The sequence below is a fragment of the Vidua macroura genome, chromosome Z (assembly GCF_024509145.1).
Source record: "Vidua macroura isolate BioBank_ID:100142 chromosome Z, ASM2450914v1, whole genome shotgun sequence".
In the NCBI taxonomy this organism is placed as follows: domain Eukaryota; kingdom Metazoa; phylum Chordata; class Aves; order Passeriformes; family Viduidae; genus Vidua; species Vidua macroura.
In genome coordinates, this window is record NC_071611.1 from 27,863,272 (window position 1) to 27,889,469 (window position 26,198).

Sequence of the window (26,198 nt, forward strand, 5' to 3'; positions counted from 1 at the left end):
GTAGAGGGAATGTTGTAGCAGACAAAAGAACAACTAAATAGGTGAACAACTACTTGACAATTTAATTCAGCAGGCACTCAGCAGGAGTTACAGCACCAGGATGAAGACAGAGGAACCCCAGTGGATGTCAGAATAAGGATTTTGTATATTCTCCAGATCAGTTAAAACACTACATTTTATAACTGGTACTCTTGATTTTATACTTCATCTAGTTCCAATCCCAGTGTCTTTATCATTAATACTGACTCAAAAGGTATTTTAATTCTTTGACAGAACTAATTGGATCATTTGAAGGAAGGTTGAGAAGGGAAAAAACTAAGTAAGACTTAAAGCTGAAAAAATCTGGTAGGCTCTGATACCAGTCTTAGCCACTTCAAGCAGAGATTTTTGACTATGAGATCAATTTCTATATACTTCTTTGTGATAGAAAATCTCCCTTTACATTTAAAATAGCAATAATCTGGATATTTTAAAAAATGCAGGGTAATAATTTTCAGCTTTCAATAAGTAGTCATAAGATCTCTGTGGATACCACCATGCTTTTAATGGAGTATTTAATTTCCAATCATTGTGAACTGATGCATTTCCAAAAGTTTCAAATGAAAGTCTCTGGAAAGGATCACAACTTTTGATTACAGTCTGTATATCTTTAATGCCCTTAGTGTAGAGTTTTCTGCTACAGTGTTTGTAAAGTTACTGTTATTATAGTTATGTGGGTAGAAACAGTCAAGGATTTTCTGCACATCAAATTAATTTCTTAGACATATTTTACAAGAGGAGCAGCTCAGCAGAATATCTTTTCTAGTTAAAAGAGAGGAAAAAAACAAACCAAACCAAACAAACAAAAAAAAAAAAAACAAAAAAAAAAAACAAAAAAAAAAACAAACAAAAAAAAACAAAAAAAAAAAAAAAAAAACAAAAAAAAAAAACAAACAAAAAAAAAAAAAAAACACAAAAAAAACCCTACTAAAACCAAAGCAACTGAGTCTAGATAAAAGCTTACCATTTATTAGGTAGGCTTTATTAGGAGGCAATCCTCGTATTCTCTACAGCAAAAATTGGAAGATTACATAACAAAGGATTTACTAAGTGATTATGGCCACTGAACAGATGTCCTTCATAACGCTGAAGCTAATTATATTGATAAATGACTGAGTACAGAAATGAAAACAAGTTATTGTAACCCTATGAGTACTTTTTGTATGATTTTTTGTCTTTTTAGCCTTCTCATAGCATTAACCAAGGTACAGGTCAGTACTCCAATTCAGCAATAATTATTGAAGTCAGCACAACTACACAGGAAACAGAATTTACAAATAAACGCTTAAAACATATGATGAGGCAATGTTACCATTTTAAAACATCAGTAATCTGTTCATCAGATAATGATACAAGCATCTGAGAAAAAACATGAAGAACATCAAACTAGAAAATAGTAGCAAAAATGTTTCAGACAACTAGGTTTTCTAGTTTACCTTTGAGCCATCCAAACTGATTATCCTGTAGACATTTCTTGTGCTGTCATAGAAGTAGGACACAGTAACAGCATGCTTGCTGGTGGGAACCCAGTTCTTCTTAGTGTTTGGGTCAATCTGGAAGACATGAGCTCGGGTGCTGAAGATGGGTTGTTCCCTGAAGGAGAGAGAGAAAAAGTAATGAATTTAATCTGTACATACTATCATTGCACATAAGCTATCTGCCAGTGTGCTCATTTGGATGTACACAAGTTACTCTGCACAATAAACTTTGCCTGACAACTTCTGTATATGTTGCTGCATAGAGCAGGTAAGTTTGTTAATACATATATGCAAGCAAAACTCAAGTCTTCTAAGGCAAAAATCCAGTTGTGGAGTCAGATAAAAACAGACATTTCTACTATAGATTCAGCACTATCCCATCATCTTCTCGGCTCTTCACTGCCCACCGACACCACCAACTAAATGGTATTAATGCACGTGTAACTTCTCTCATTACACTCACACTGCAGAATGTGCATAACTTCAAGTCCACTTCTTCTCCAAAATCTCCTAATACTCTGATTATTCTCATCAATCTGGATCTGAACTGGTTGATTCACTGCAATTACTCTAAAACTAACATTAATTAAGGCCAGGAACATATGTTGTGAATCCCTCATTCTTTGGAGCTTTACACCCGAAGGTACTTATGCCAACATTAAATAAAGTATAAAATACATTTTAAATTGTAAATTGCTTAGCAAATGAAATTACATGAGGCAAAAGAAACCTTACTGTAATTTAGAATTTTCAGTATTTTTCCCCATGACCACTAGCAGGACATACAGCATTGCACATTAATCTAAACACATTTTAATATCACTAAGATGGTGATAAGATGGCCTTCTACAATAGAGTGACTGTATCAGTAGATAAGGGGATGGCTGTGGATGTCAGTTATCTGCACTTATGTAAAGCCTTTGACACATGCCCTACAACATACTTCTCTCTAGACTGGAAGAGATGGATTCAATGGATGGACAGTTTGGTGGATAAGGAATGGGTTGGACCGTTGCATCTAGAGGGCAGTGACTAATGGCTCAGAGTCCCGGTGTTCATCAGAGAATGGAACCGATTTCACCCTCCACAAGTTTACACCTGATCCCAAGCAGAGTGGCACAGCTGATGCACCTGAAGGATGGCATGCCATCCAGAGGGACCTGGACAAGCTCTAGGAGAGGGCCCATGGGAATCTCATGAGGTTTAACAAGGTCATGTGCAAGGTGCTACACCTGGGTCAGAACAACCCTGGTACCAGCACAGGCTGGGGATGGGCAGATCACAGCAGCCCTGCCCAGAAGGACTTGGGGGTGCTGGGGGATGAGAGGCTGGACCTGACCCAGCCATGGGCACTCACAGCCCAGAAAGCCACACGTGTCCTGGGCTGCATCCAGAGCAGTGTGGGCAGCAGGGCCAGGGAGGGGATTCTGCCCCTCTGCTCTGCTCTGCTGAGACCCCACCTGCAGTGCTGCATCAGCTCTGGGGTCCCAGCACAGGAAGGACATGGACCTGCTGGAGGGAGTCCAGAGGAGGCCACAGAGATGATCAGAGGGATAGAACACCTCTCCTATGAGGAAAGGCTGAGAAAGTTGGAATTGGTCAGCCTGGAGAAGAGGAGGCTCTGGGGAGACCTTATAGCAGTTTCTCAGTACCTAATGTGGGGCTACAAGAGCAGAGGAAGAGGGTCTTTTTTTACCAGAGCATGTAGTGATAGGACATGGGGTGATGGCTTCAGACAGAAAGAGGGCAGGTTTAGATAAGACATTAGGAGGAACTTTTCTGCTGTGACTATGGTGAGACACTGGAACAGGTTGCCCAGAAAAGATGTGGCTGTTTCATCCCTGGAAGTGTTCGGGGCCAGGCTGGATTGGGCACTGAGCATCCTGGTCTAGTGGAAGGTGTCCCTGCCCATGTAGGCAGGTTGGAATTAGATTATCTTTAATGTCCCTTCCAATTCAAACTATTCTATGATACTGTAGCTGTCAGTTTAAATTTAACTACATTTTAATGACAAATTGATTGCTATATTTTTAAAGGAATGCTGTCATCAAATTCCAAAGATATTAAGTCCCAGGAATTTAGGTTAATTTAACTTTTTAAGTATTTTGACTCTTATTTTCAGGGTGTGAAAAAACATACCCTTTGACCTGCCCTCATTTTATTTTCAGAGGTATGTTTTTAACATTTTTTTTTCCCCAAAATAAATTCCCTCAGAATTTTGGGTACTTGTAGTTAAAGGGTTTTAATTTGACCTCACTACAAAGGGGTACATGTGAACTCTATGAAATATCTCTATTACTCAGCAGGAAGAGCAGCTTTCAGTAGTAGAATTGCATTACACAGCTGGGAGTCAAGATTCCTTGAAGTTCACCGGATGACAGATGTGGTGTTCTCCTATGCTGGATGCTGGATGAAATGACAGAAGGATGGTGAACAAATCAGAGACAGTAAAACAGAGTTTCAGTGAAAGATAAAGAATGAAGGGAGGCCAATGGGATCAATGTACATGGTACTTCTCCACAGAAATGTACCCTCAGCACCAATTCATCTTTTCCTTGTAAATTAACAAGCTGTAATAGCTTGCATAGCTGTTTTCCTGATCCAAATCTCTTGCACACAAATGTTATGCAAAGATGAATGGCATTTATAGGCCTTTTGTTTAATAGAACAAACTACTTCTTTCTGTTCTTTTGTATATCTACAATTACTTCTTCAATCATACTTAAACTTTAGTTGTCTTCAATATTAGATCTATTTTATAATTTACCTCCCAGTTAAGCATATGTCAATATCAAGGGATGCATATTAATACAATGCACCAGCTCTTTAACCCTGGAAAATTAAAGAGCCCATTAAAAAATGGAAAACTATCTCAGAAGCCTGCCAACTGTTTTGATGAATATTGACATTGAAAGGAAACTATAAAAGCTCTGACCATGTTAATGAAAGATCAAAGAAGAACTGAATCCAAGACATAGATGTGTGGTTAATGAATATCCATCTGACTAGCACTGATGCTCATTCATTCCCAGTACAGTATATCACATAATTGGGACATTTAACACACCACAGGTTAGGATTTTAATATGTAAAAGGTAGGTGAGTACTATATGGCTGAAGTGAGTGTCAGTGAAAGTCAACTGTTCAGCCCTGAGATGCTGCTCTCCAGCACTGTCATCACAAAAATCTTCCACAGCCCCACCAAAACATCGTCAATTTGTTTGATCAGGTGGCCTGCATGTTCCTGCTGATTGCTCAACAGTGCTGCTCAAGACAAAGCAGAGCACTTTGCAGGGCAGAATGTGGGTCTGGCATAGACAGCACAGTTAGGTATGGAACACTATAAATGAAGCTTACCTATACTTCTTTAATCACTTTTGATAAAACTAGAATTAGTCTTTTCTTTCCATGCTTAAAGTACAGCTTTACTGAATGACAAGCTGTCTTCACTCTGTGGAAAAAGCATAGCTCCCTTTTGTTAAACAAGTTGGATAAATCATTGTTTTGCCAGATTACTGGGGTAATTAGGATTTTTTTCTGACAAAGACACTAAACTTCAGATGACTCTAGAATTAGACCACTGTTTTGACACTTAACAATGAACATTTATCAAGATTATTCCTGCAAGCTAATGGAAGTTATGCACTATATATCTACAGGATTAAATGTGTAATAGAATCAGACACTGATGCACCACTGAAGTCCTTCAAAGCTGCTATACAAATACATCATCTGTACTTTTCTGTAGCAACATATTATATAGCTACTTAAATTTTAGATATCCTAAAACACCTGTGAACATGCAACACATAATGTATAAAACATATAAAAATATTTGTAATTTCGGCCAATACACCTTCATATAAAAGTTTTGCTCTTCCATTATCCACATAAGGACACGATGCCTTTCCTCTGGAAGTTTCAATCAATTCAGCTGAAATAATACTAATTTTAGGAATATTAATTAAAAAGGAAGATAGCTTCCTCTTTGCCTTCCAAGGTGGTCAAATGTTTTCTTAAATGTCATATGTTTTCTTAAAAATTATAATATCTATTTCTATATATAAAAAATTAGTCTCCTATTTTTCAAAGGATCACAGAGTCACAAGGGATCCCCAAGGATCATTAAGTCCAACTGTTGGCCCTGCATAGCACCATCCCCTCCATATGAAGTTGAGAAAGGAAGAACATCTTTAAAGAAAAATCAATCCTGTAAAAAAACTAAACCACCCTAACAGTTTCTTACTCTTCCCCTTTCAGCTTTCTCTTCTTTTTCTTTCATTATCAGAAGGTATTCAGTACTCATTAAAGACATTAATAGGAGCTAAGACAAGAACTCCTCACTAATTACAAAGCAAAGTAATTCATTTTTCCAGAAATATACTGATGCTGAATAAAAAGAAAACAAACTAACAAGAATGCCATAGTGACACAGTTTGACTGTTAGGAATGTCTCCTCAGGCATGGTAAAAACATTAAGGCTTGTATCCTGCTGTTCTTAATTGCCTTAGTCTGCAACATTATGGTGGTCAGACAAAGACTAACAAGAAGGAAGTGCCAAGTCCTCCTGGACCCAAGAAGCAATGTGATGAGTAAAGAATCATAAGAAGTATCACTTTAGCAGGCAGAGTCATAACAGGCTTTTCCATAATCAATACAGAAATTCATTCATTGATACGTGATCAATCCTAAACTAAACTTGGGAGATAAGTCTGTTTACTAACAGTTGAATGAATAGTTTCCAACCACCCTTTCCATTTTGACATCTTAACACAGCCTTTACAAAAAATATGCAGACTACTTCAATGTCAATATACACTAATCAAAGATTGTGTTAAGGAAGCTTAAGTTAGTATAGAAGGTTAGAAAGTACTTTCCTTGCTAATTCATAATTAATATATGCTTAATTTTTTAAAAAAACTATCCTTTGATGTCTAGTACTTCTAAAGCACTAGTAGTGAAGACCTCTTTTTGCTTATTTCTTCCCTCACACTATTGCTTACCATGACTCCAAAATTACCTTGAATGCTATAAAACCTATAATTTCTCAAGAAATGGGATTCCATTGTCTTAGTTCCTCTCAAAACAATAAGGCCACTGAACAGAAAGTATTAACCTCTGCAACATTACTTGATGTCCTACTTGCCTCCCCTTATGGAGTGTTAATGATGCTAAAAAGCATGTTAAAAATTAGATACAACCCTCCCTTCCTCCTCCATACTGGGCTAAATTGAGAGTGTTTTGGCAGAGAAGTTGCTGCACTATCCAGAATGAGGTAATGAACTTCCCTGTATGGACAGAAGATCAGGCCAAGATTGCAGATAAAGACAAAAGAGACGTGGGCGATGACTCTTAAGCAAGAGCTGGAGCAAAGAGCTGCCCAGGCAGAAGCAGACACCAAAATAGGCTAACACTGAGTGACTCTGATCCATGGGGGAACTGAGTTTTAAAAGAAAAGGAAACACCACAGGCAGTGTCTGCCACCTGGAAGTTTTAAATTTCTCAGCAGAGATATTTTCCCCAAACAGAAAGACAAAAAGGGAATGAATAAGTATATGTGATGGAGTGTTCTTACTCAGCTCAGTTTTGATAGTGAAAATTCCATGAGATCATGTCAATGTCTATTTCTCCAACATGGATCTTACGAACTCCAGTGCATTATCCAGACTTCCTGTCTTTGGTGCACACGGAGTCCACATACAAGACTGCTTTCAAAACAAGTCCAACAAAATGTGCCTTGGAGATTTTTTTTCTTGTTGCAAACAGCACAAGATTTCATCCATCAGGTTTCATACAAAGAGTTTCAGAGGAAGATGATGTCACATGCAGACAATAACAGGACAATACCCCTGTGCTCAAAATGGGAGTGCAACCACACTCCAAGCTGATTGGAGTGGTGGAGACTGGACAAAAAGTGTGCTATCTTAATGCCATTACAGCCCTGGGCAGAGCAGACCCTGCCACATGACAGACAGCATGCTCAGCATACAGTCTCTAGCAGTCCTGAGGACTGCAAACCCTCACAGTAGGCATGGTTTGCAGGTGGTTATTTTGCATACACTGAACTCTGAGCCTCTATAATAGCTGTCATCCAAGGAAATTTCTCCCCACATCAGACAACATGAACACTGCACATGGTATTTCAGGCATTTGCTGATTTATCCTCAGATTTAGGTCAGGATAAAACCTTTTTGCTTTTTCCAAATGTCAGCATACTAATCCCACAGCTTTTTCCCAGTGTCCTGTTAGTCTTAAAAATATTCTCCCCTTTTTTCTGAAGCTGTAGCAAGCTTTTGTTATTCTAAGCAGCTTGAGAAGAGATTCCTTAAAAGAAATGAGTGATTAAAAGCGCAGTTCTAGTCAAAACTAGAATAATAATTCATAAACTAGAGCCTCCAAGCACAGTCGGTGTTGTTTAAGGAGTCTGAGACAACAAGCTCTGCAAACCGTTCAAAGCAACAGGAAACCACAGAACCACAGAACCATGTTCATAAAAATGCTCTGAGGTCTGATAAAAATTGTATACATTTGGGGAAAAGTATTGCATAACACTGGTTTCCAAAGTATGGAAACTGTTCTGAAGTGTAATCTTTTTCTGGACAGGAAATAACTGACAATACCATCTTGAAGTTAAAATTACAAAGTTGAACAAACACACTCAGTGGACTTGTGTAATGACTACGATTTCAGATTTTGCTTTTTGTCTTACACACAACTTTCATGTACAATGTACATAAACATTAACAACTTTCATATCTCAAAACAAGCTTTGAGATAGTAAAAAAGTGGAAGTTACAACCATGTAGCCAAATCAAAATCTCTCCAATCCCACCAATGGTTTATGTAGTTCTACACCTACATTCTTAGACCTGTTTTTGCTGTTATATTTTGGTTTATTTGAAGTCAGCAAATGTTTAGAAAGTTGCTACTAAAAACCTTGTTTTCTGTATACAGTTATCAGTTAATACACGTTTTTTTACCTATAAAGTTCAAAATATAAGCTTTACAGAATGTGGTCTGTAGCTATGTAATACTGCACAGGCAGTGCCTTCAAGCATTTTCTAAGCTGTTTTGTTTCCATTTAAGAGCTTTAGTATTAGATTTTTAAGCACTTAGGAGTTAGCATCACATTACAAGTAACAACTGCCATTTTTCAGGATTTGAGGGGAGAAAAATTATGTAGAGACTTTCACTAAACCTGTTAGGTTAAGTAAAAAATACATCTACCTTATCTAGAAACATAATTATATACTGTCCATTACTGTTGGGGAAGATGAAAGAGGAAAGCCTTATAAATATGATTGCTTGGCAAAAGATTTTGAGAGTATGGAAACTATATGTGAGATTGAAATAAAAGCGAACTTTGGGATACCAAGCTTTAGTTACTAAACAAATAGAAAACAACAGTATGGCCAGCTGAAGGTAATCCCCTTTTGATTAAACAGTACCCTCTGCTTGCAGACAGGTCCAAGGGTCAGAGCAGACCCTACTAGCTTGGCAAAAGGGGTCCAAACAGTAGTTTTTAAGGTTGAAAATGTAACACAGTATGGTAATATAATGATTCTCATAGGCTGTATATAAATGCTATAGGATTTGTATCTTATACCAGATTGGTTAGTAAAAATTAGAATATTCGACACTGAAGAAGATTTATTTGATTATAACAGGAAGTTCTCTCTCTTACCCTCTTACTTTTTCAGCTCTCTCTTTCGGGCCTGCTTAGAGCTGCGGCTGGCAGCTCCAAACAGGGCCTCTGCACCCACGTCCTCTACAATTAACTGCTAGTTCCAAGACCTGGTTTCAGAGATCTCCCGTCCGTCCCGACCGTCCTACCCACTCTCACTCCTACACATTACATTTTCAAGGACCTGAAGTTTTAACCAATTTGTTTCAGCTTGAAGTAGAATATTGTACAGTACTTTAAAAGACATAAGGTATAGGAAGTCAGTAGAAAATAATTTAGTGACTACCAGAAATCTATTATCTTTGAAATGTTACTGCCTCTATAAAGACTATTGAAAATCTATGAGCTATGTGGACAACAGAAGGGAAAGTTGCACTCTACTTGCATACCCACATTTTTGAATGGAAAAAAAGGAAAAGGAAAAGGAAAAAAAGGAAAAAAACCCAAACAACAACCTTGCAACATTTTACTGTGGACTAAGAAATATATACAAAACATGTATGTATACAGCTAAATACAGGTTAAATTCGATGCCTATGAGCAGACAGAACTCTACTTAAGTCAGCAATTGTGGACTTCCATTAGCAGAAAAACTGTTCACTTGTAATTATTGCATCAATTAATATAAGTTTTATATTACACAGCAGACAAGTCAGGAAAGCACATAACTTCAAACATTTCTGAAATCAATTCCTTTTGGTAACATTTTGGCACATCCACTAAGGTGGATGGCATCTTCAGAAGGGTAACAGAGCTGGTGAAGGGACTGGAGCACAAGTCATATGAGAAGCAGCTGCGGCAGATGGGGGGATATAGCCTGAAGAAAAAAAAGAGGCTGAGGGGAGACCTTGTCTCTGTCTAGCACTATCTCAAAGGAGGTTGTAGCCAGGTGGGGGTCAGTCTCTTCTCCTAGGTAAAAAGTGATGGGATGAGAGGAAATAGCCTTAATTTGCACCAGGGGAGGTTTAGAGTATGCACTAAGAAAAAAAAATATTTATGGTAAGGGTTATCAAGCAGGGTGCCCAGGGAAGTGGTGGAGTCATCATTCCTGGAAGTGGATATGGCTCTTGAGAACATGTTTTAGTGGTGACCATGGTGCTGGTTCTAGGCTGATTGTTTGACTTGGTAATCTTACAGGTCTTTTCCAACCTTAACAATTCTACGATTCACAGGTATGCAATCCTATAAAACAGTCTGGGGAACAAATGGATGACACTGTAGGTGTGAATCTCAACCAAATGCTCAGGAAGCCCACACATGGAACCTTCCAGAGAAGGAAGGGAAAGAAAAGAGGTAGGAGAGTTTAATACAAACAGGCAGCGTAACACAACCACTGACAGCATTTAAAATTTATTGCCATCACATGAAATCCCAAAAGTTAGGATTACTATATCCTGGGAAATAAAGCTCTTGCTATTGAACAAACATAAATAAGAAAGTTTATCTAACCTCATTCCTCTTCCATTTGAGCTTACCATTCAAAAGGGTCTCATAAAGAATCTTAGTAAACTTTAGAAGAGTAAAGAGATTTTTCCACAGCACAGATTTACACTGAGCTGTAGGACAGCACAAACATTACAGTCTCGCAAATTTAGTAACATCAACAGCATGGAAGGTGGCAGAGTTGTAAAGCTGAGGACAAATCAGTGTCCAGTACTTAAAATTAAGGCTTATACAGTAGAACAAAGAAAAATCCCAACAAAATTCTTAAATTTTTGGTATAATGACAGTGAACATGGAGCTGTTTACACTAAAGACTAATAAAGCTACTTGTAGGTTATGTATAGGGCAGTGTTAAACTGGTTTTTTTTTTTTAAAGAAGGAAAATAAACACTGGATTTGCTTTCACTTCTGCAATCATCTGGATTTATTTTAAATGCCTGTTCTCCAATTGCCCCCATATGCTGTTACAGCATGCTGCTCAAGTTCAGCAGGTAGGCAACCAGCTGAAGTGTTGCAGGAAACATTCACACCAATAATTTATCACTGACTGTGAAAGTTACTCCCACAGCTGAATGATGGTCCATCTCTCTAAGGTTTTCATTTTTTTGTCCTTCCACACAACCTTGAAAAACTCATTTTCATAGCACAAATCAAGCGAGAGTTTGGGGAATCAAATGAGGTAACAAAAAGTGTATTATCAAGTACTCAGCTTTATTTTCCAAGAGCTCTCACTTCAGTTTAGTAACTTATTCCAGGAATATAGGTATCTTCAGAATTTTTCTAGGTTGCTAAGTGATTATTCCTCTAAATTGTGCAAGTAAGTAGACAAAGGTTTCTCTGAATAAACCTTTACCTTAAATTTGTTTTAATTGCAAAACTGGATAGAACTAACCATTAGCTTTTAATGACTTAAGAGCAACTAAACTATGTTAGGTTGAATTTTAGGATAGATATTTATCTATAGTGAAAATAATAAGAAATCTATGACACTAAAAAATTGTAGTTTCTTCTTAAATTTTGCTCTGTTTGAAAATTCTTGTCAGGAAGCCAAGAGAGGGGTTCTTCTCTCTTTAGAACTAGACAATTCATTTTAAGATGTACAGCTATTTTCCACATCTAGTCACTAAAAGTATTTATCAGAAGTAAACAAAAAAAAATCCCACCAACTTAATGTCAGGTTCTAGACTATGAACAAAGAATCCTGAAATAACAATGTAATGAGATATTTCTGAAAGAAGTCTAGATATTAGCATTCCTACAACAGCCGTTATATGCAGTAAGCTAAGCTATGCTGCATCTAGAATAAGAATGGTCTAAAAACATTTGTTTTTCTCCATTCTACAGCAAGGAAATCCAACTTAGCTACACTTGCAACACAAGCAGAAAAGAGAAGAAAACAGAAAGGAAGAAATACCATTATTCATGCTTGTTAGTAAAATAGGTTTAGAAAGGCCCGAAAGCAATCCATAACCAGGCTTTCTAGTTAGTTCCCCTAGTGCCTTGATACTCTGTACAGAAAAAATTTTTCCTTTGCAGTCTTTATCTAAAAGGTCCCTGCAATGGAGTTCTTTAACAGTCAGACTACTGTTAAAGAACTTATGTAAATATTATGTAAATATATTAAGGGAGAATATTAAGTAGTTTAATTCAAGCTTAGCTTGGATTTCTACTGTTATTTCATACAGTACTTTATTACAAAGTCATGTGACAATTAAGTTATAGTTTCCTGTCTTCCTGCACCACCAGTTTTCTTGAGTTTAAATGAATAGATATTTTCTATACATGGTCCTCAGGAACAATATCTATAGTCCTCAGAACCATTACAAGAGCTACAATTTAAAGGAGGGGAAAAAACAGAAGAGAAAAAAAATGAAGAAACCCCTTAGACCAGCAGCACAAGCACATCTCTCCAAATAACAGAAGCAGAGGGAGCAAGAGCACAAAGCTGCTTTGGGATCCAGAGACATTGCTAGTGAGGCAGGAGATTGTGTACTGTTTTACAAGCAGGCACAGCAGCAGTCTCCTTTCCAGGGGCATGGAGAAGGATGAGGAAAACGAGGAGGAAGGCTCCAGATGGGACATCATTTTCAATCTCTGCAATCTCCAGAATGCAAGTCTATTCATGACCTGCATGTTTTCCTTTTCACATTCCACAAACACCCTCAAATTAATTTATGGATTTTTGAGGATCTGAAGTTCAGTAGTTTCCTTTGCAAAACAATTTTCAGCTTGTAATAAGGGCTGTTTATGCCACTCACAAGTAACTAATTAGACTAAACAAGGTGAGAATTAAGACAAATTGCATGGGGAGCGCCACTTAGGCGCTCTTGCTGAGGCACCGATAGGTAGAAACAGCACCTTTCAAGGTCTTTGATGTTAATCATAGTGGTCAGTGGGATTTAAGGGTCATATGACAACACTGGTAGAAATGCCACCCAGAGCAGCAGATTCAGAAAATTGACAGACTGAAACTCCTTGCTTTGTCCTGACATGAAAGCATAGGACTGTCTGTAAATCAACACCCTCTGTTCTAAAGTTTGGTTAGATCAATTTAGTGGCTGTAATAAAATCCTTCAGCAGCACAGACAAGTGTCATCATGCACATGTAGTGCAGTATGAAGGAACTGAGAATAGACTGATGGCACTAGGACATGAAGCTATGTAAATCATTGAAATAATAAGAGTGGCAATCCTGTATTATCTTAGATTCCATAAAATACAGCAGAGTTCAATAAAGAATGTAAACACAGTATTTTCTGATTTGACATTCAGTGTGATTTTGCATGCTCCATCAAGTCTCATCATTGCCTAGACAAGAATTTCTGTTCTGATGGCTGTATTTCACAGCTATGGAGCAAAGTGGCAAAGCTGGGGCTTTTGACAATAGACTGATGAGAATTCTGGAACCTAGAAAATTATAGAAGAAATACAAAATCATAGAATCAAGTCATCATGTGTTTCCATTGAGAAAAATGGCAATTATATGGTAAACAGTGATACTATTTAAAAATTAGTCTAACTGCTGTTTTTCTAATCATCTTTGACTTTGAGAGACAACGCTAAAATAATAGTAGTCATAATTATGTTATTATTAAGACTAGATGTCTTGGCAATTTGTTAACAGCAGAAAACTGAAGGAATACATATCCTTCTTGTTTATTACTCCACATTTGGAATTTGTCTCAAAGATATGTCTGTACTAAAATGAGGTTTCCTCATTTGGCACCACAGTCTTTACCAACTTCTCTTTGCTTCTTAATAGCTTTAATTCATCTCCTTATTGGCTCCAAACTTCCATTTTGCTTCCTTGTAGACCTTCATACAGAAACAATCACACTCCTCACCACTTCTCACCCAATCAACCACTTCCACTCCATCTTTTTCCACATCTCTAGGTTATTAATTTTGGCATGCTTTCTCCATGTGAAAAAGCTTTTCCTTTAAGTGGGCCTGGCACTTGTCATGCCTTTCATTTCCAGCTAAAAACCCACAAACAACATATTTGGCATTAAGAATTTGTCAGTTAACGGTCAGTTTTAAGAGCTTCTTCACTTAACCCTCAGAAATGAACACCCTAAAGTAAACCACTAGCATGCTGAGTGCAGACACCTCAAAGCTGAACTCATGTTTCCACCAGCACCAGTGGAAGTATCAGAATTGACATAAGAAGGGAATAGACAGAATAGACATGCATTACATCACCAGCACCTGATCTTCAAACAATTTGCAATCCCAACCAGAGTGCTACAGCTGCATGTTAATTTTCAAAGGAAAATGAAAAATCACTGTTCCACATTAAAGATGAGAACTGGATCATTTTATTTGTATTAAGGAACTAAATTAGACTCCTAGAAAGGTAAACAAAATAATTTTATATTCATAAATAACAAATCAATTTGAATCACCCATTGAGCACTACAGGAACTATAAAGACTCTTTAATTCACTTTGAGCATATTATTACCATGCCAGCAAGTTTCTCCCTTCTGATAACTTACAGCCAAGTAAACACTATTGAATTTTGGATGCAGTGGTTGAACCTGTGTTGACCTGTAACTGGGAGTCCCAGGTTTGTTTCCCTGATTGTTCACAGGACACTTATGCCAAACATTCTGAGACACCCAAATATCATTCCTGACAGGTAATGCAGTTTGCTCACTGGATCACTGATATTCCTAAGATGGCCTCAAATCCTGTCTCTCCCAATGACATGCTTCGCACTGTCAGGCAACCTCCCACTATAGTGAGATGCAAAACAATGATAAAGGGCAAAATCCATTTTTAAATATACTAGTATGAACACACATTCTGCATGGAGCAAAGAGTGCTGTGCACAGCCCACTAGAGCAGCTGACAAGGGAAAAGTTAGACAGGTCTACATAGTAAGCATCAGTCAAGGAAGCACTTATGCCAAGTACTGTACCATGGGGATGAACCCCAACAGGCCAAGAAGGACAGCCACATGTCGACTAGGCTGGTCATTCCACTGATAAGCAGCTCAGATATTGTCAATACTATCTACTCTACTTGAGCAAGGCTTTTGACATCATCGCTCACAACATCCTCATTCACAAAATCAGGAAGTGTGGACTGAATGAGTGGACAGTGAGGTTGATTGAAAAGTGGCTGAATAGCAGATATCAGAGGGTCAAAATCAGTGGCAAAGTTGGAGGCCTGTCCCTAGTGGTGCTCCCCAAGGTTCAATACTAGGCCCCAAATGTTTAACTTGTTCATCTTTGACCTGTAAAAAGGGGCAGATTTCTCCTCATCAAATTCAGTTAAGATACTATGCTGGGAGGAATGACTGACACCTCCAAGTTCTGTGAAACCCTTCAGAAGGACCTTGAGAGGACAGAAAGACAGGTAGAGAAGAACCATCTGAAATTCAGCAAGGGCAAGTGCACTTGGGGAGGAACAACCCCAGGCACCAGCACAGCCTGGGGCTGACCTGCTGGGAAGCAGCTCTGTGGAGAAGGACCTGGGGGTCCTGGTGGAAAACAAGCTGTCCTTGAGCCAGCAGCGTGTCCTGGTGGCTGAGAAGGCCAATGGTATCCTGGGGGGCATTACGAAGAGAATTGCCATGCAGTGGAAGAGCAGGTCATGGAAGGTAATCCTGCCCTTATACTCAGCCTTGGTGATGCCTCACCTGGAGTGTTGTGTCCAGTTCTGGGCTCCTCATGGCAACAGAAACATGGAGCTCCTGGGGTGAGCTCAGCAGAGGCCACAGTGATGATGAGGGGTCTGGAGCATCTCTCTTATGATGAAAGGCTGAGGGAGCTAGGGCTGTTCAACATCAAGAAACAACTGAGAGGCAATCTCATCAGTGTATACAAGTATTGGAAGGAAGGGTGTCAAGATGACGGACCAATGGTAGACCATCTTCTCAGAGATGCCAAGCAATTCAACAAGAGGCAATGGGCAGACACTGATGCACAGGAAATTCCACCTGGACACGAGGAAGGACTTTACTGTGCAGTGACTGAGCACTGGAACAGATTGCCCAGAGAGGATGTGGAGTCTCCCTCACTGGAGATATTCAAGAACTATCCAGACACAATCCTGTGAAATGTGCCCTGCTCCAGCAGGGAGGTTGGACACCTGTGGACCCACTGTGGTCTCTTCCTCTTTTACCCATTCTGTCATTCTGTGAAGATGACAGTTCTGGAAACACAAAATGGCATCAGTACTAGTCACAGGTATTGCTACTGAAATAATGTAAAGAAACATTTTCTCACTGACAGCTCATGCACTTTTTTTGATAGTGCTGGTGGAGGCTGGTAAAGACAAAGTGTTATGTGTTGTACTGGAACTAGATTAGCAACCACTTTGCAAACAACACTTCAAAATTTAGCTTATACTTCTGAAAGGCACTTACGATGACCTTAGTTCTAACCCCAAGATAGCAGGTGGGTGTCAGGGCTTCACTCAGATGAAAATAATTTTTAAAAATCATGTCTCAGAACACTGCTTAGCATTTTGACAAACTGAGCAAAAAAAAAAAAAAAAAGATACCATACAGTTAGTGTAAAAGTTTTGGCTCCAATTGCCTACTTTAGAGGCCTATATTTACCAGCTCAATAAAAATATTCAGCAATAAATGCATGCCACTACAGTTAAGAAGCATCTAATCAAAGAGCAAGAACAGTGTTTGTTAAGAGCTGGTTATTTTAGCATGACTTTTTTTTTTTAATGAACAATTTTCCTTACATGGTACCTGAATGAACTGGTAGGGTTCCATGCCTTCAAAACCTATGTGTGAAACAAGAACTAGAAAAGCCTCCCTCACCCCCTCCTGTGCGTAAGTATCAGAACAGATATTAAATGTAAGAAACCAAGCCCCAGTGTTTCTGTACCCATGAAATAAACTAGCCAAAACCGAGCAAGTTCATTAGCTACTTACAGAATGCTTGCATTGCAAAGTCAGTTTTAAAGAAAGCTGCACTTAAAAATATTTTATAGCTGTATGCTAAATATGGTGTAGTCTTCCCAAACTGGAGCACTTAGGTGCTCCCATGGTTATATCCCAAAGAGGCTTAACTGAAGCATCAAATACTAGTCCATGTAGCAGAAACTGCCATTTCCCACTCACTAACAAGTTTTGAGTTTACAAAGAGACTGGTTAATATAGTAAATAGAATGCCATGAGCAGGAAGTACTCATACCATAGTTAATTGCAAGAATTTTTCCAGTGTTACAAGCAAATGAGGAGTAACAGCTCTTCAGGAAGACGAACAGCATAGATATTAAAAAAAATAATCTAGGGTTCCCTGAATAAGCAAAGTCTTGGGTTTTACAAAAACATTAGCCAGTGGCAGAAGTACAAAGACAAAAAGACAAACATGATGGTGGAGCAGAAGGTAACCTTTGCAAAATTTAGATGTGAATTCTATCTGTAAATGCTGACTTACTGCAAGTGATTTGAGGAGTACCATGTCCATCTCTGAGCACTCAAAACCAGCAGTATCCTTTGAATGCTGGATTTGCCGTTGCTACTGAGAAGAAAAGGACTCCTTAAATATATTTTAATGCCATGTAAAATTGTTCTTTGTAAGAACAATTAGAGAACAAGAAGATTGTCTTTCTTTGTCTAAGAACTTCACCCCAGAATAATATTAATTCTCCAGTTCTGCTAACAATAAAAGTGCCATATTGAAAAGGACACTATAATACTCGTCATCATTCCATCCCAGTAAAAGAACTACTCTAGCTTTTGTTACAGTCTTATTTTAAAAACTATAATTAATGTGGACAAAAGAGGAAGTTTTGTTGTTTTTTTTTTTTTTTAAATTTCTATGTCACATTTAAGCTCACCAAATACATAAGTCTCAGTAAAAACTACTTCAGATATTGAGTGGCCCATTAAGATCTTTTGTAAGAGACATGGGCAGCATTTACATTCAGATATGAGGTTATCTTAGGGGATCTAGTGTTCAGTGCTCATTTCAGCCAAAATAGACCATTCTTTATTTCAGCACTAGTGTTTTTTATTAAAACTTCCCAAAAATCCTTTGAGTGTTACTATCATACGTAGCCAGACATACTATGTAGACTCTGCAGTACTTCTGAGAACCTAGGACTCCAACCAGCAGGACAACATCTATTCCCAAGCACTGCTAATTGTTTCCTGGTAAAAATCAGTTCCTCCACATGTCTAGATGTATAAAAGGGACTTACACTCAAACACTTGGAGATCAGTATCCAGAAGCTGAAATTAAGTTAGATCCAACAGAAGTGCTCCTGTCTAATTGCAGGTTAACTCTTTTAGTCACACACAAGTCAGTGAAAAACCCAAGCAGTGCAAAAGCAAGGGTTAAAGCAAATTATCTGAATGTCTGCTTAGGACCGCAGTTTACTGCATACAACCATTTGACAACAGAGATACACAGCACATATTATTGCATATGCTTATTTTTGTTAGCATGAGAAGCACCCTAAGATACCTGCCATGGCTGTGTAAGTCCATGTGGACTTACATGTAAGTCACAGTGGAGAAAACACTGTTTTCTCCAATATCACACAGTACATTCTTTCAGAATTTTGTACAGACAAGCCAGGACTAGCAGTCTGTTGGAAATGAACAGGCCTAAGAATTGTGAGAATACATGTCAAAGATGATTTGTTTCATCAACACTTCACTGTAAAGTGTTGACCATTTAAAGCCTACTCTCCAGTTTTCAAAACTCAGGGAAGATCTCATCATATGCCCTATTACAAGAAGAGCTTCAAGATTAACCATGGATCCAAGACTATAGCATACTATTTACACAATTAGTAATTTAAAAGCACTTTAAAAAACCAAATTCTATACCCAGCAATATAACCTATTATCGTTTGGGCTTATTGAGTTTGTTTGTTTGGGTTTGGCTGTGGTGTTGTTTTGTTTTACTACAAAATACACTATTCAAAGGAGAAAAAAATAGCATTTCTCAGTAAGCTGAGATTCAACCTAGTGGACAGTCACAAAAAACATTTCCAGACCTGAGTTTCAAAACTGAGGAGCAAAGTTCAACAGGGGTAGGTCTGAGTTCAGACCTTTTCTTCCCACCAGAGTAAACAGACACTGCTGTAGTAAAAGGTAGGTCTATCCCACCTGCAGTCACCCTTCCCTTCTGCACACACCTGTATTTCTAGTCAGCTAGGTTACAGTACTGACATAGCTCACTGCACAAACATTGGTGCTGTAGCAGGCAAGTGGAAGAAGCAGTGCTTGCCTTTTTGTCGTTCCCACCATTTGGTGGCAAGAAGAGCACAACAACAAACATCAACAAAACAGTGCCTGTGAATCATTTGCATGTATGTGGAGGAAGAAGAAGAACCTGAGAGGAGCTATGTATTTCAAGTTCTCCCCTCCCATTACAGAAAACGAGTGATGCAGTCTGCTAAAGTTACCTAACTTGATAATCATAACTAAAAAAACATAAATTATGACTAGTTACTGGAAATGTCAATCTAATTGACAGAGATAGATTGTATCTGGCAATTCAGCATCATCTATTGCATCTTTAAACAGTATTTTCCTAGACTAATTTTTTAACGATGACTGGCGTTCATCACTAGTTGCCACCAAAGAAGTGTATCAGAGTGCAGTTTGTTGCCAGAAGCATGATTGTGATGCAGTTCCAGAAAATCAATATAGTATTGAAACACAGTTCCATTACTTCACCAAATGGAGTAATGCCACTACCAGGACTCTGTAGATAAAACAGAGCTCAACACTGCATAGTGCAAGGACCAGGTAGAATCAACTCACAGCTCCCTCTAGCCTCTTCGCCCCCCTAGTATTTCTGTCCTGAACACAATATTAGTTTTGGTGGATCTCTCACGGCTGAGCCTTGGGAAATATAAAAAATTTGAAACAGAATGGAGAAAAGTCTACTATCAAAACTGGATATAAAATGAGATCTTTCATAACGCAATGCTTTCAGCATGCATTACACCTTACCTTTAAGACTGAATATATCTGAAAAAGCCTTGCAGGACAAACAGAACAAAACCCTAAACTAGAAAGCATGCTCTTTGAAATTTTTTTTTTCATAGAAAGCTTTCACCTACGTAGGACTTTTAAATAGGGCATTTAAATACATGTTTCATGGTATCTTTAAAATAGAAGGAAAAAAAAAAAAAAAAAGAAGAGGTGGGTTCTGGGGTTTTTTCACTTTAAATAGCACAGAATACTTAGTTTCTTTGCTCACTGTCAAAGTTAACTGTTACTAACACTATAACCACACACATGGGGAAGCCTGAGAGTCTTCTCCAGTGCAAAACTGTCTCAGATGGGAAGTGCACATTGGTAAAACACAGGCACATATACAAATACTCATGCAAGGTCTGTTCCAGACCTAGTCACAGCCTGCCTGGGTATGAACATACCCACACTAGTTTCCTTGCTAAGCACCTCTTAACTTTTAACCTCTGGACTAGCAGAGACCTTGGTCCTTGGTAATTATTTTAGGCCTCGACAGCTTCCAAATTACAGACATCTAAAGGAGAAGAAAAACTAAGTTGTAGTCTGGTTGAAGTATCTGCATTGTTTATATGGTTTGGAATACCTTAGAAAACCATAGCTTCGACTAAAACAATGTCTGAGGCACCTATACTAATGAGAAGCTACCAGTTAATTAGTGTTACATCATATGACAATGCGCTTCTCTGAAGTATACCAGTGCATAGACAGAGATATGAAAGGCAATGATTTAAAGGGTGATTAGCTAAGAGCCTTTAATCAAATTATAGTTTTATGACACAATCATAAAGAATGTTTTGCAACAAAAATTCCCATAAAAGTGATATCTAAATTCAACTTAAAACTTTTACTAACTAGCAGACAAAAATACTCTGCTCAGTTCTAGTTAAGTGTCATTGCCTTCCCTGATAAGAAGTGCTGACCTGTTATAGAATTATAAGCCATTGCAATCTCTGTGGCTCCAAGACTGTGTATTTCCTTAGATACTGGCTCAACATCTAGTTGAGTCCTACAAAGATAATGGTAACTGTGGTAGAGCAAATGCTGTTTTGGAAAAAGGAATCACAAGAACACACATAACACACACACATCTGATGCTTGCCTTGAGAGTAAAAATAATGAAAATAAATACTAAGAATAAAAATGAGACTAATACTGAGACTAAAAATAATCTCAACATGATGAATCAGAAGGACTTAAATGTTTATTTTCAGCAGAAGTAGGATTTTTCCAAAAAGGGTGGCCTATAAAATCTTAATAATGCATGGAAGTACCAAAACAGATCAATTGCAACCTTAATTCATTACAAATACCTTGACTAGAGCAGCAATCATCCTCTCATGATGCTCAGGACACCCATTTATGTTTTACCAGGCCAGAAGATCTGGTTCAGATTTCTCATGCTTGTTTTGAAGTCATAAAGTGACTGTGACAGAATATAATTCAAGCATGGTAGAGGTCTACACATACTGTTCTCTTAAAAGTAGTTTATTAACCATTTCAGGCTGACTTACATGCAGTCTGTTTTGGTATTTATACGTTACTAAATCTTAATCAAGTTTTGTTATCTGTAGACCTTGTTATACTCTCCATTCTGCTACAGAAGACAGCATAAACTACTTTGCTGCCATTGCTTTCACACAATAAGCATCTCATTTTACCCCTGAGACAGCAAGATGGCCAAGAATTGCAGTACCACTGAACTACTGCCAAGAAGCTCACCTTCTGCTCTATTATCTGAAGTATTTCTGTGGAGCACAGCTGATACAAGTGTTGCTAAAACAAAGTCTGGGGAAAGCTACCATTAAGTCTTGTGGGAGGAAAACAGGTTAAAGAATTTGAGTCTGGACAAATTCAGTGATCAATACTACTTCTGGGTCCCAACAGCTTTACAGTGTTCATGTCTTGTTACCCAGATACAGAAAGCAAACTGAAACATTTCAGGAGAAGACTGTAGTTTGTCCTGTTTAAAGAAATGTGTTTTACTAACTGCAAGTACTTCAAATTGTGTAAGATCTAGGAGTGGATCAGTCAGTTGCAGACTACCAAAAATTAAAATACTTATTTCTAGGCAAGTGCAGCACTAACAAGTATACCCTAAAATACTAATCTTTCTCAATATTCTCCAGCAAATTTAAGAACCCTAGTATTCTAATTCTGCTATCTCAAACTGACACATATCATAACAACCTTTATGAGGATAACATACTAAATATAGTCCAACAAAATGGAAGATGAAGCCTTTATAAAGTCACCTTGATTAACATGACATGACAGAGATGAGAACATCTTCCAGAAGCTTTTACCTTGTAATTCCTTAAAATTCAGCACGAATGATGAGAAAAGCAAGTAGCAAATTTAGATATTTGTCCACAGCCATCATGTAAAGTAGTTATGGAGAGACTACGCATCAATAAATCAGGAATTAATACTAGATATTCTGTTTGACAGGACATCAATTTCTGCATCCCTACCAGAATTCACAGCTGTGCAGCTTCCCCATTGGGTCTGTAAAGAAATGTATTCATTCCAGCCTAAACAACAACTCCATCACTGTCTCTACTTCCCCGGCTCACAGATCAAAGTATAAGCAGTACCAATAACAAGAAAAGTATAGCAATGGTTCCCAATTGAAACACAATACTTACCTGGTCAATGCATACAACAGCCTAAGCTGCCAATATAAATCCTGACTATGCTTCAGAGCTGCTATTTGAGAATTTTTAATGCAATCAGATTTCTGCTCAAAGAAGACTGATTGTGCAATACCGGCAATGAACATATGAATACATGTTATCAACTAGGATAGAACACAAAATCCATGTTTCTCTATTAAATAATACTATATTGTATGTGGCCAATGCAACAAAAGGTTGTCCACAATGGTTATATCACTCTTATTGATAAGAATTTGGTTTTATGCAACAGGAATGGGGAATTGGGAGAAGTGAGACAGACTGGCAGATAGAGAAACAAGAAAGGACATCCTGTTTGTCTGGCCTATATAATCCACAGGGCTCGATACACTTACCTTCTGTGAGACAAAAGACATGCACAGACATACAGGATACAGCAATAAGAAAGTGTCCTGAACTACTTTACATTTCTCTAGTTTCAAGTTTCCCAAAAAAAATGTTTAATAGCAGCACTGGCCCAAAGCCCAGTCACTCACCGGTTGGTTTCCACCACACACCCAAAGCAAAATTACCTGGCTTGCCTGATGGTATTGCACATGCCAAACAGTCTGAACTACACCAGCAGAACAGTGAATTCTTCATTATATGTAATTAGACTAAGAAAGCCCCTGCTGGTTTGGCAAGCCAACTTCCCTCCCCCAAGTTTTCTGTGTTCTAACCATTGAAATAGGTGAGCTCTCCACCAGCCAGGTACTACAAGATCAGTTTACAAGCTCACACAGCATACCAGTAGTCATTAAATACTGAATATAATACACAAACCATCATGTGACCCAGGTACATTGAATTACCAGTGATTTTGCAACTTGCTTCTAGAACGCTCAATTTTTAGACCTTAGTAGAATATAGAGTATCAACTGTTGAATTAAAAGCCCGGTGCATCTTGGTGTAGAAATACTCTGAAGTCCATGGGTACTTGCATTTAGAAATTAATTCAAAACAACTACCAAATCAAGACCTCTGCTCTGAACAGTAACAGATGTCTGATACTTAACCATAACTGCACTAAGTAGGTGCTGGCCCTGGCCTGGGTGTGCTCACTCAGATTTAGAGAGATACGGGCTTATCAGTAACTCATTCCTACATTTCAGGGTTTGTCCTCCTTGTTAGAAGATGGTCTGCAAAGGAATTCTATATTGCAATACACCAAAGCATACTGTCTAAAATGTCTTTAAAATATTTGCTAGCAAATTTAGTGTTCTTGACCTTAATGTGCAAGATACTACTCAAGTCATTGCACCAACAACTGTGTTTTTTAAGATTTTTCAACACCCTACAAATAGGGATTTGTAGTGTTTATTAAGAAACTAGGAGAGCTGGAGTTCTGGAGACAAAATGTTTGCTCCTCTTCAACAGTTCAGTGGATTTGTAATATGATATGCTTCACCCAAATATCTACAAACATTAGTATTGATTTTAAATCAATTAGAAGGTTTCCATTATTTTAATTTTATATAATCCTGTGTGCGATTAGCAATTTTAAGTATATATTCCAAAACAATTAACGTATCATTTAGACTTTTGGCAGAAACATCACTTTCTTGGATATGTAGACAGCTGCAAGTCTGGGTTTATTCTCTTTGAATTTTTTTAATGGAAGGGAAGACAACAGAAAAATAAAAACAAGCCTAAGGAGCAAGGAGTCATTCCTTCCTACATCTTGACCTGTGACCCCCAGTGATAGCACTTAGACAAGGATGCAGTTATCACCACACATGCAAGAAAGATAATAAGTTGAAGAATTCAAATGTCCTAAACAGCTTGAAGAGACATCTGTAATTCCCATAGTAATATGCCAATTTCACATCTGAATTCTTAAGTGACCAAAATACAAAGGACATGATTTGTAACTTTTGTAGACTGCCTCCACCTTGCAGTTTGCCAGATCATACCATGTTTCTGTTGCTTTGGAACATGGATGAGTTTCCATTCCACTATCAGACAAGCCTGGTAGTATGGATTATTTTTTAATATCACTATACAAATTCCTAAGGATATGACTGTGGAAAGTTTTCATGGGTATCTATGTCACATTTTTATCTACCAATTTGTATGAGATCTGACTAATTTTATAGATTTTATTCCTTCTAATTTCCTTAAACTCTCAAGTGGATTCCCTAGTTTACTAGGGAACCTGCTGTGAAGTCGACTTCCTCAGAGCCTTCAATTTATTAAGAAATTCCCACGTAGTTCGATATTCTCTGAAGACTCCAGAAGAGTGAAAGCCAGCCTTCCCTGCTCTGGAATTTCACCCTAGCGCACTGAGTTTAAAGCACTCGTTTCCAGGACTGAACACCGCCTAATAACCCAGGAAAGGTTCTCACGGTGAGGAACTGGGAGCCGAGACGGCTCTTCCAGAATTCCGATGTGGCTACGCCGGAGACAAACCTCTGCAGATCGAGGTACGCCCCTCACGGATCGCACGGCTCGCCCCTCACCGGGCTGATGCACGGCACCGACTGCAGTAAGATTCCTGCTGCTGGCGCACCCCGACAGTGAGACCCCTCGACTCCGTGCGCATCCAGCAGCGCCCACAGCTCCGCGGGCGGCCGCTCCCACCCCCAGCCCCGGCACCAGCCCGGCGGCCCCCGCGACATCCTTACCCCATGGCGGCCGGCAGCGCCTGGCACCGGTGGTGCCGCGTCCCCGGGGCGCTCCTCGCCGCGCTGGCAGCTCCGCAGCCCCGTGGCAGCGAGGCCGCTGCTCTGAACTCGCCGCAGCTGCCGGGGGCCGAGCGGGGCCGCCCGCGCCCTAGGGAGCGCCCCCCGCGGGCCGGGCTCCCATGGCCACCGGCCCCGCCGGGCGCCCGCAGGCAGCGGCTCCGGCCCCCGGGCGGGCGGCAGCGATGGCTTCGGGGGCGGACGAGTCCCCTCCTGCAGGCGAACGGAGAGGCGCTCGCCTTCTTCGCGAGGGACTGGCGGCGGCTGCGGCGCTTCTCGCCGGGACGTGCGCGGCCGCGGAGGGCTCCGTGTGCCTTAGAGGCGGAGCGGGATGGGGCACGCGGTGCGCACAGAGCCCCACGCCGACGCTCCCCCTAGCACCGCCGCCAGCAGCGTGGCGGGCACGGATGCATTTTCCCGAGAAGGCAGAGCGAGCCGTGGCACCGGCGCTGGCATCGGACTCCCGGCGAGAGGCCGCTACCGACGAGCTGCGGCCGCGCGTCGCCCGCGGGCACCGGGGCGCCGCGTTCCCCCGATCTGCCTGCCCGCCCACCCCCGGCTGCGGAGATGCGGGCACCGCTCCTCCTTCCCGCGGCGGCGGGCCCGCTCCTCGCCGTCACGCCTTCTTCTGCAGCGAGCGGGCGGGCATCGTCCTGGGGCGCGGCGGATCGGTCACTGACAGCGGGCGGCGGGAGGGGCTGCCGCCGTCGAGCCCGCGCTGTTCTGCGGCGGGGCC

The 26,198-nt window shown here is 39.6% G+C and overlaps 1 protein-coding gene across 1 annotated transcript in view; it reads right to left on the reverse strand.

Moving 5' to 3' along the window:
• Window positions 1-25,842, reverse strand: part of HOMER1 (homer scaffold protein 1) — an 88,954-nt gene extending 63,112 nt beyond the window's left edge. Inside the window, exons 1-2 of the mRNA XM_054003557.1 lie at window positions 25,406-25,842; window positions 1,476-1,632 (exon numbers count right to left, since the gene is read on the reverse strand). Of these exons, the coding sequence (XP_053859532.1) occupies window positions 1,476-1,632; window positions 25,406-25,410 (162 nt within the window). The 5' untranslated portion in view covers window positions 25,411-25,842. The remainder of the gene's footprint in view (window positions 1-1,475; window positions 1,633-25,405) is intronic.
• Between the last annotated feature and the right edge of the window lie 356 nt (window positions 25,843-26,198).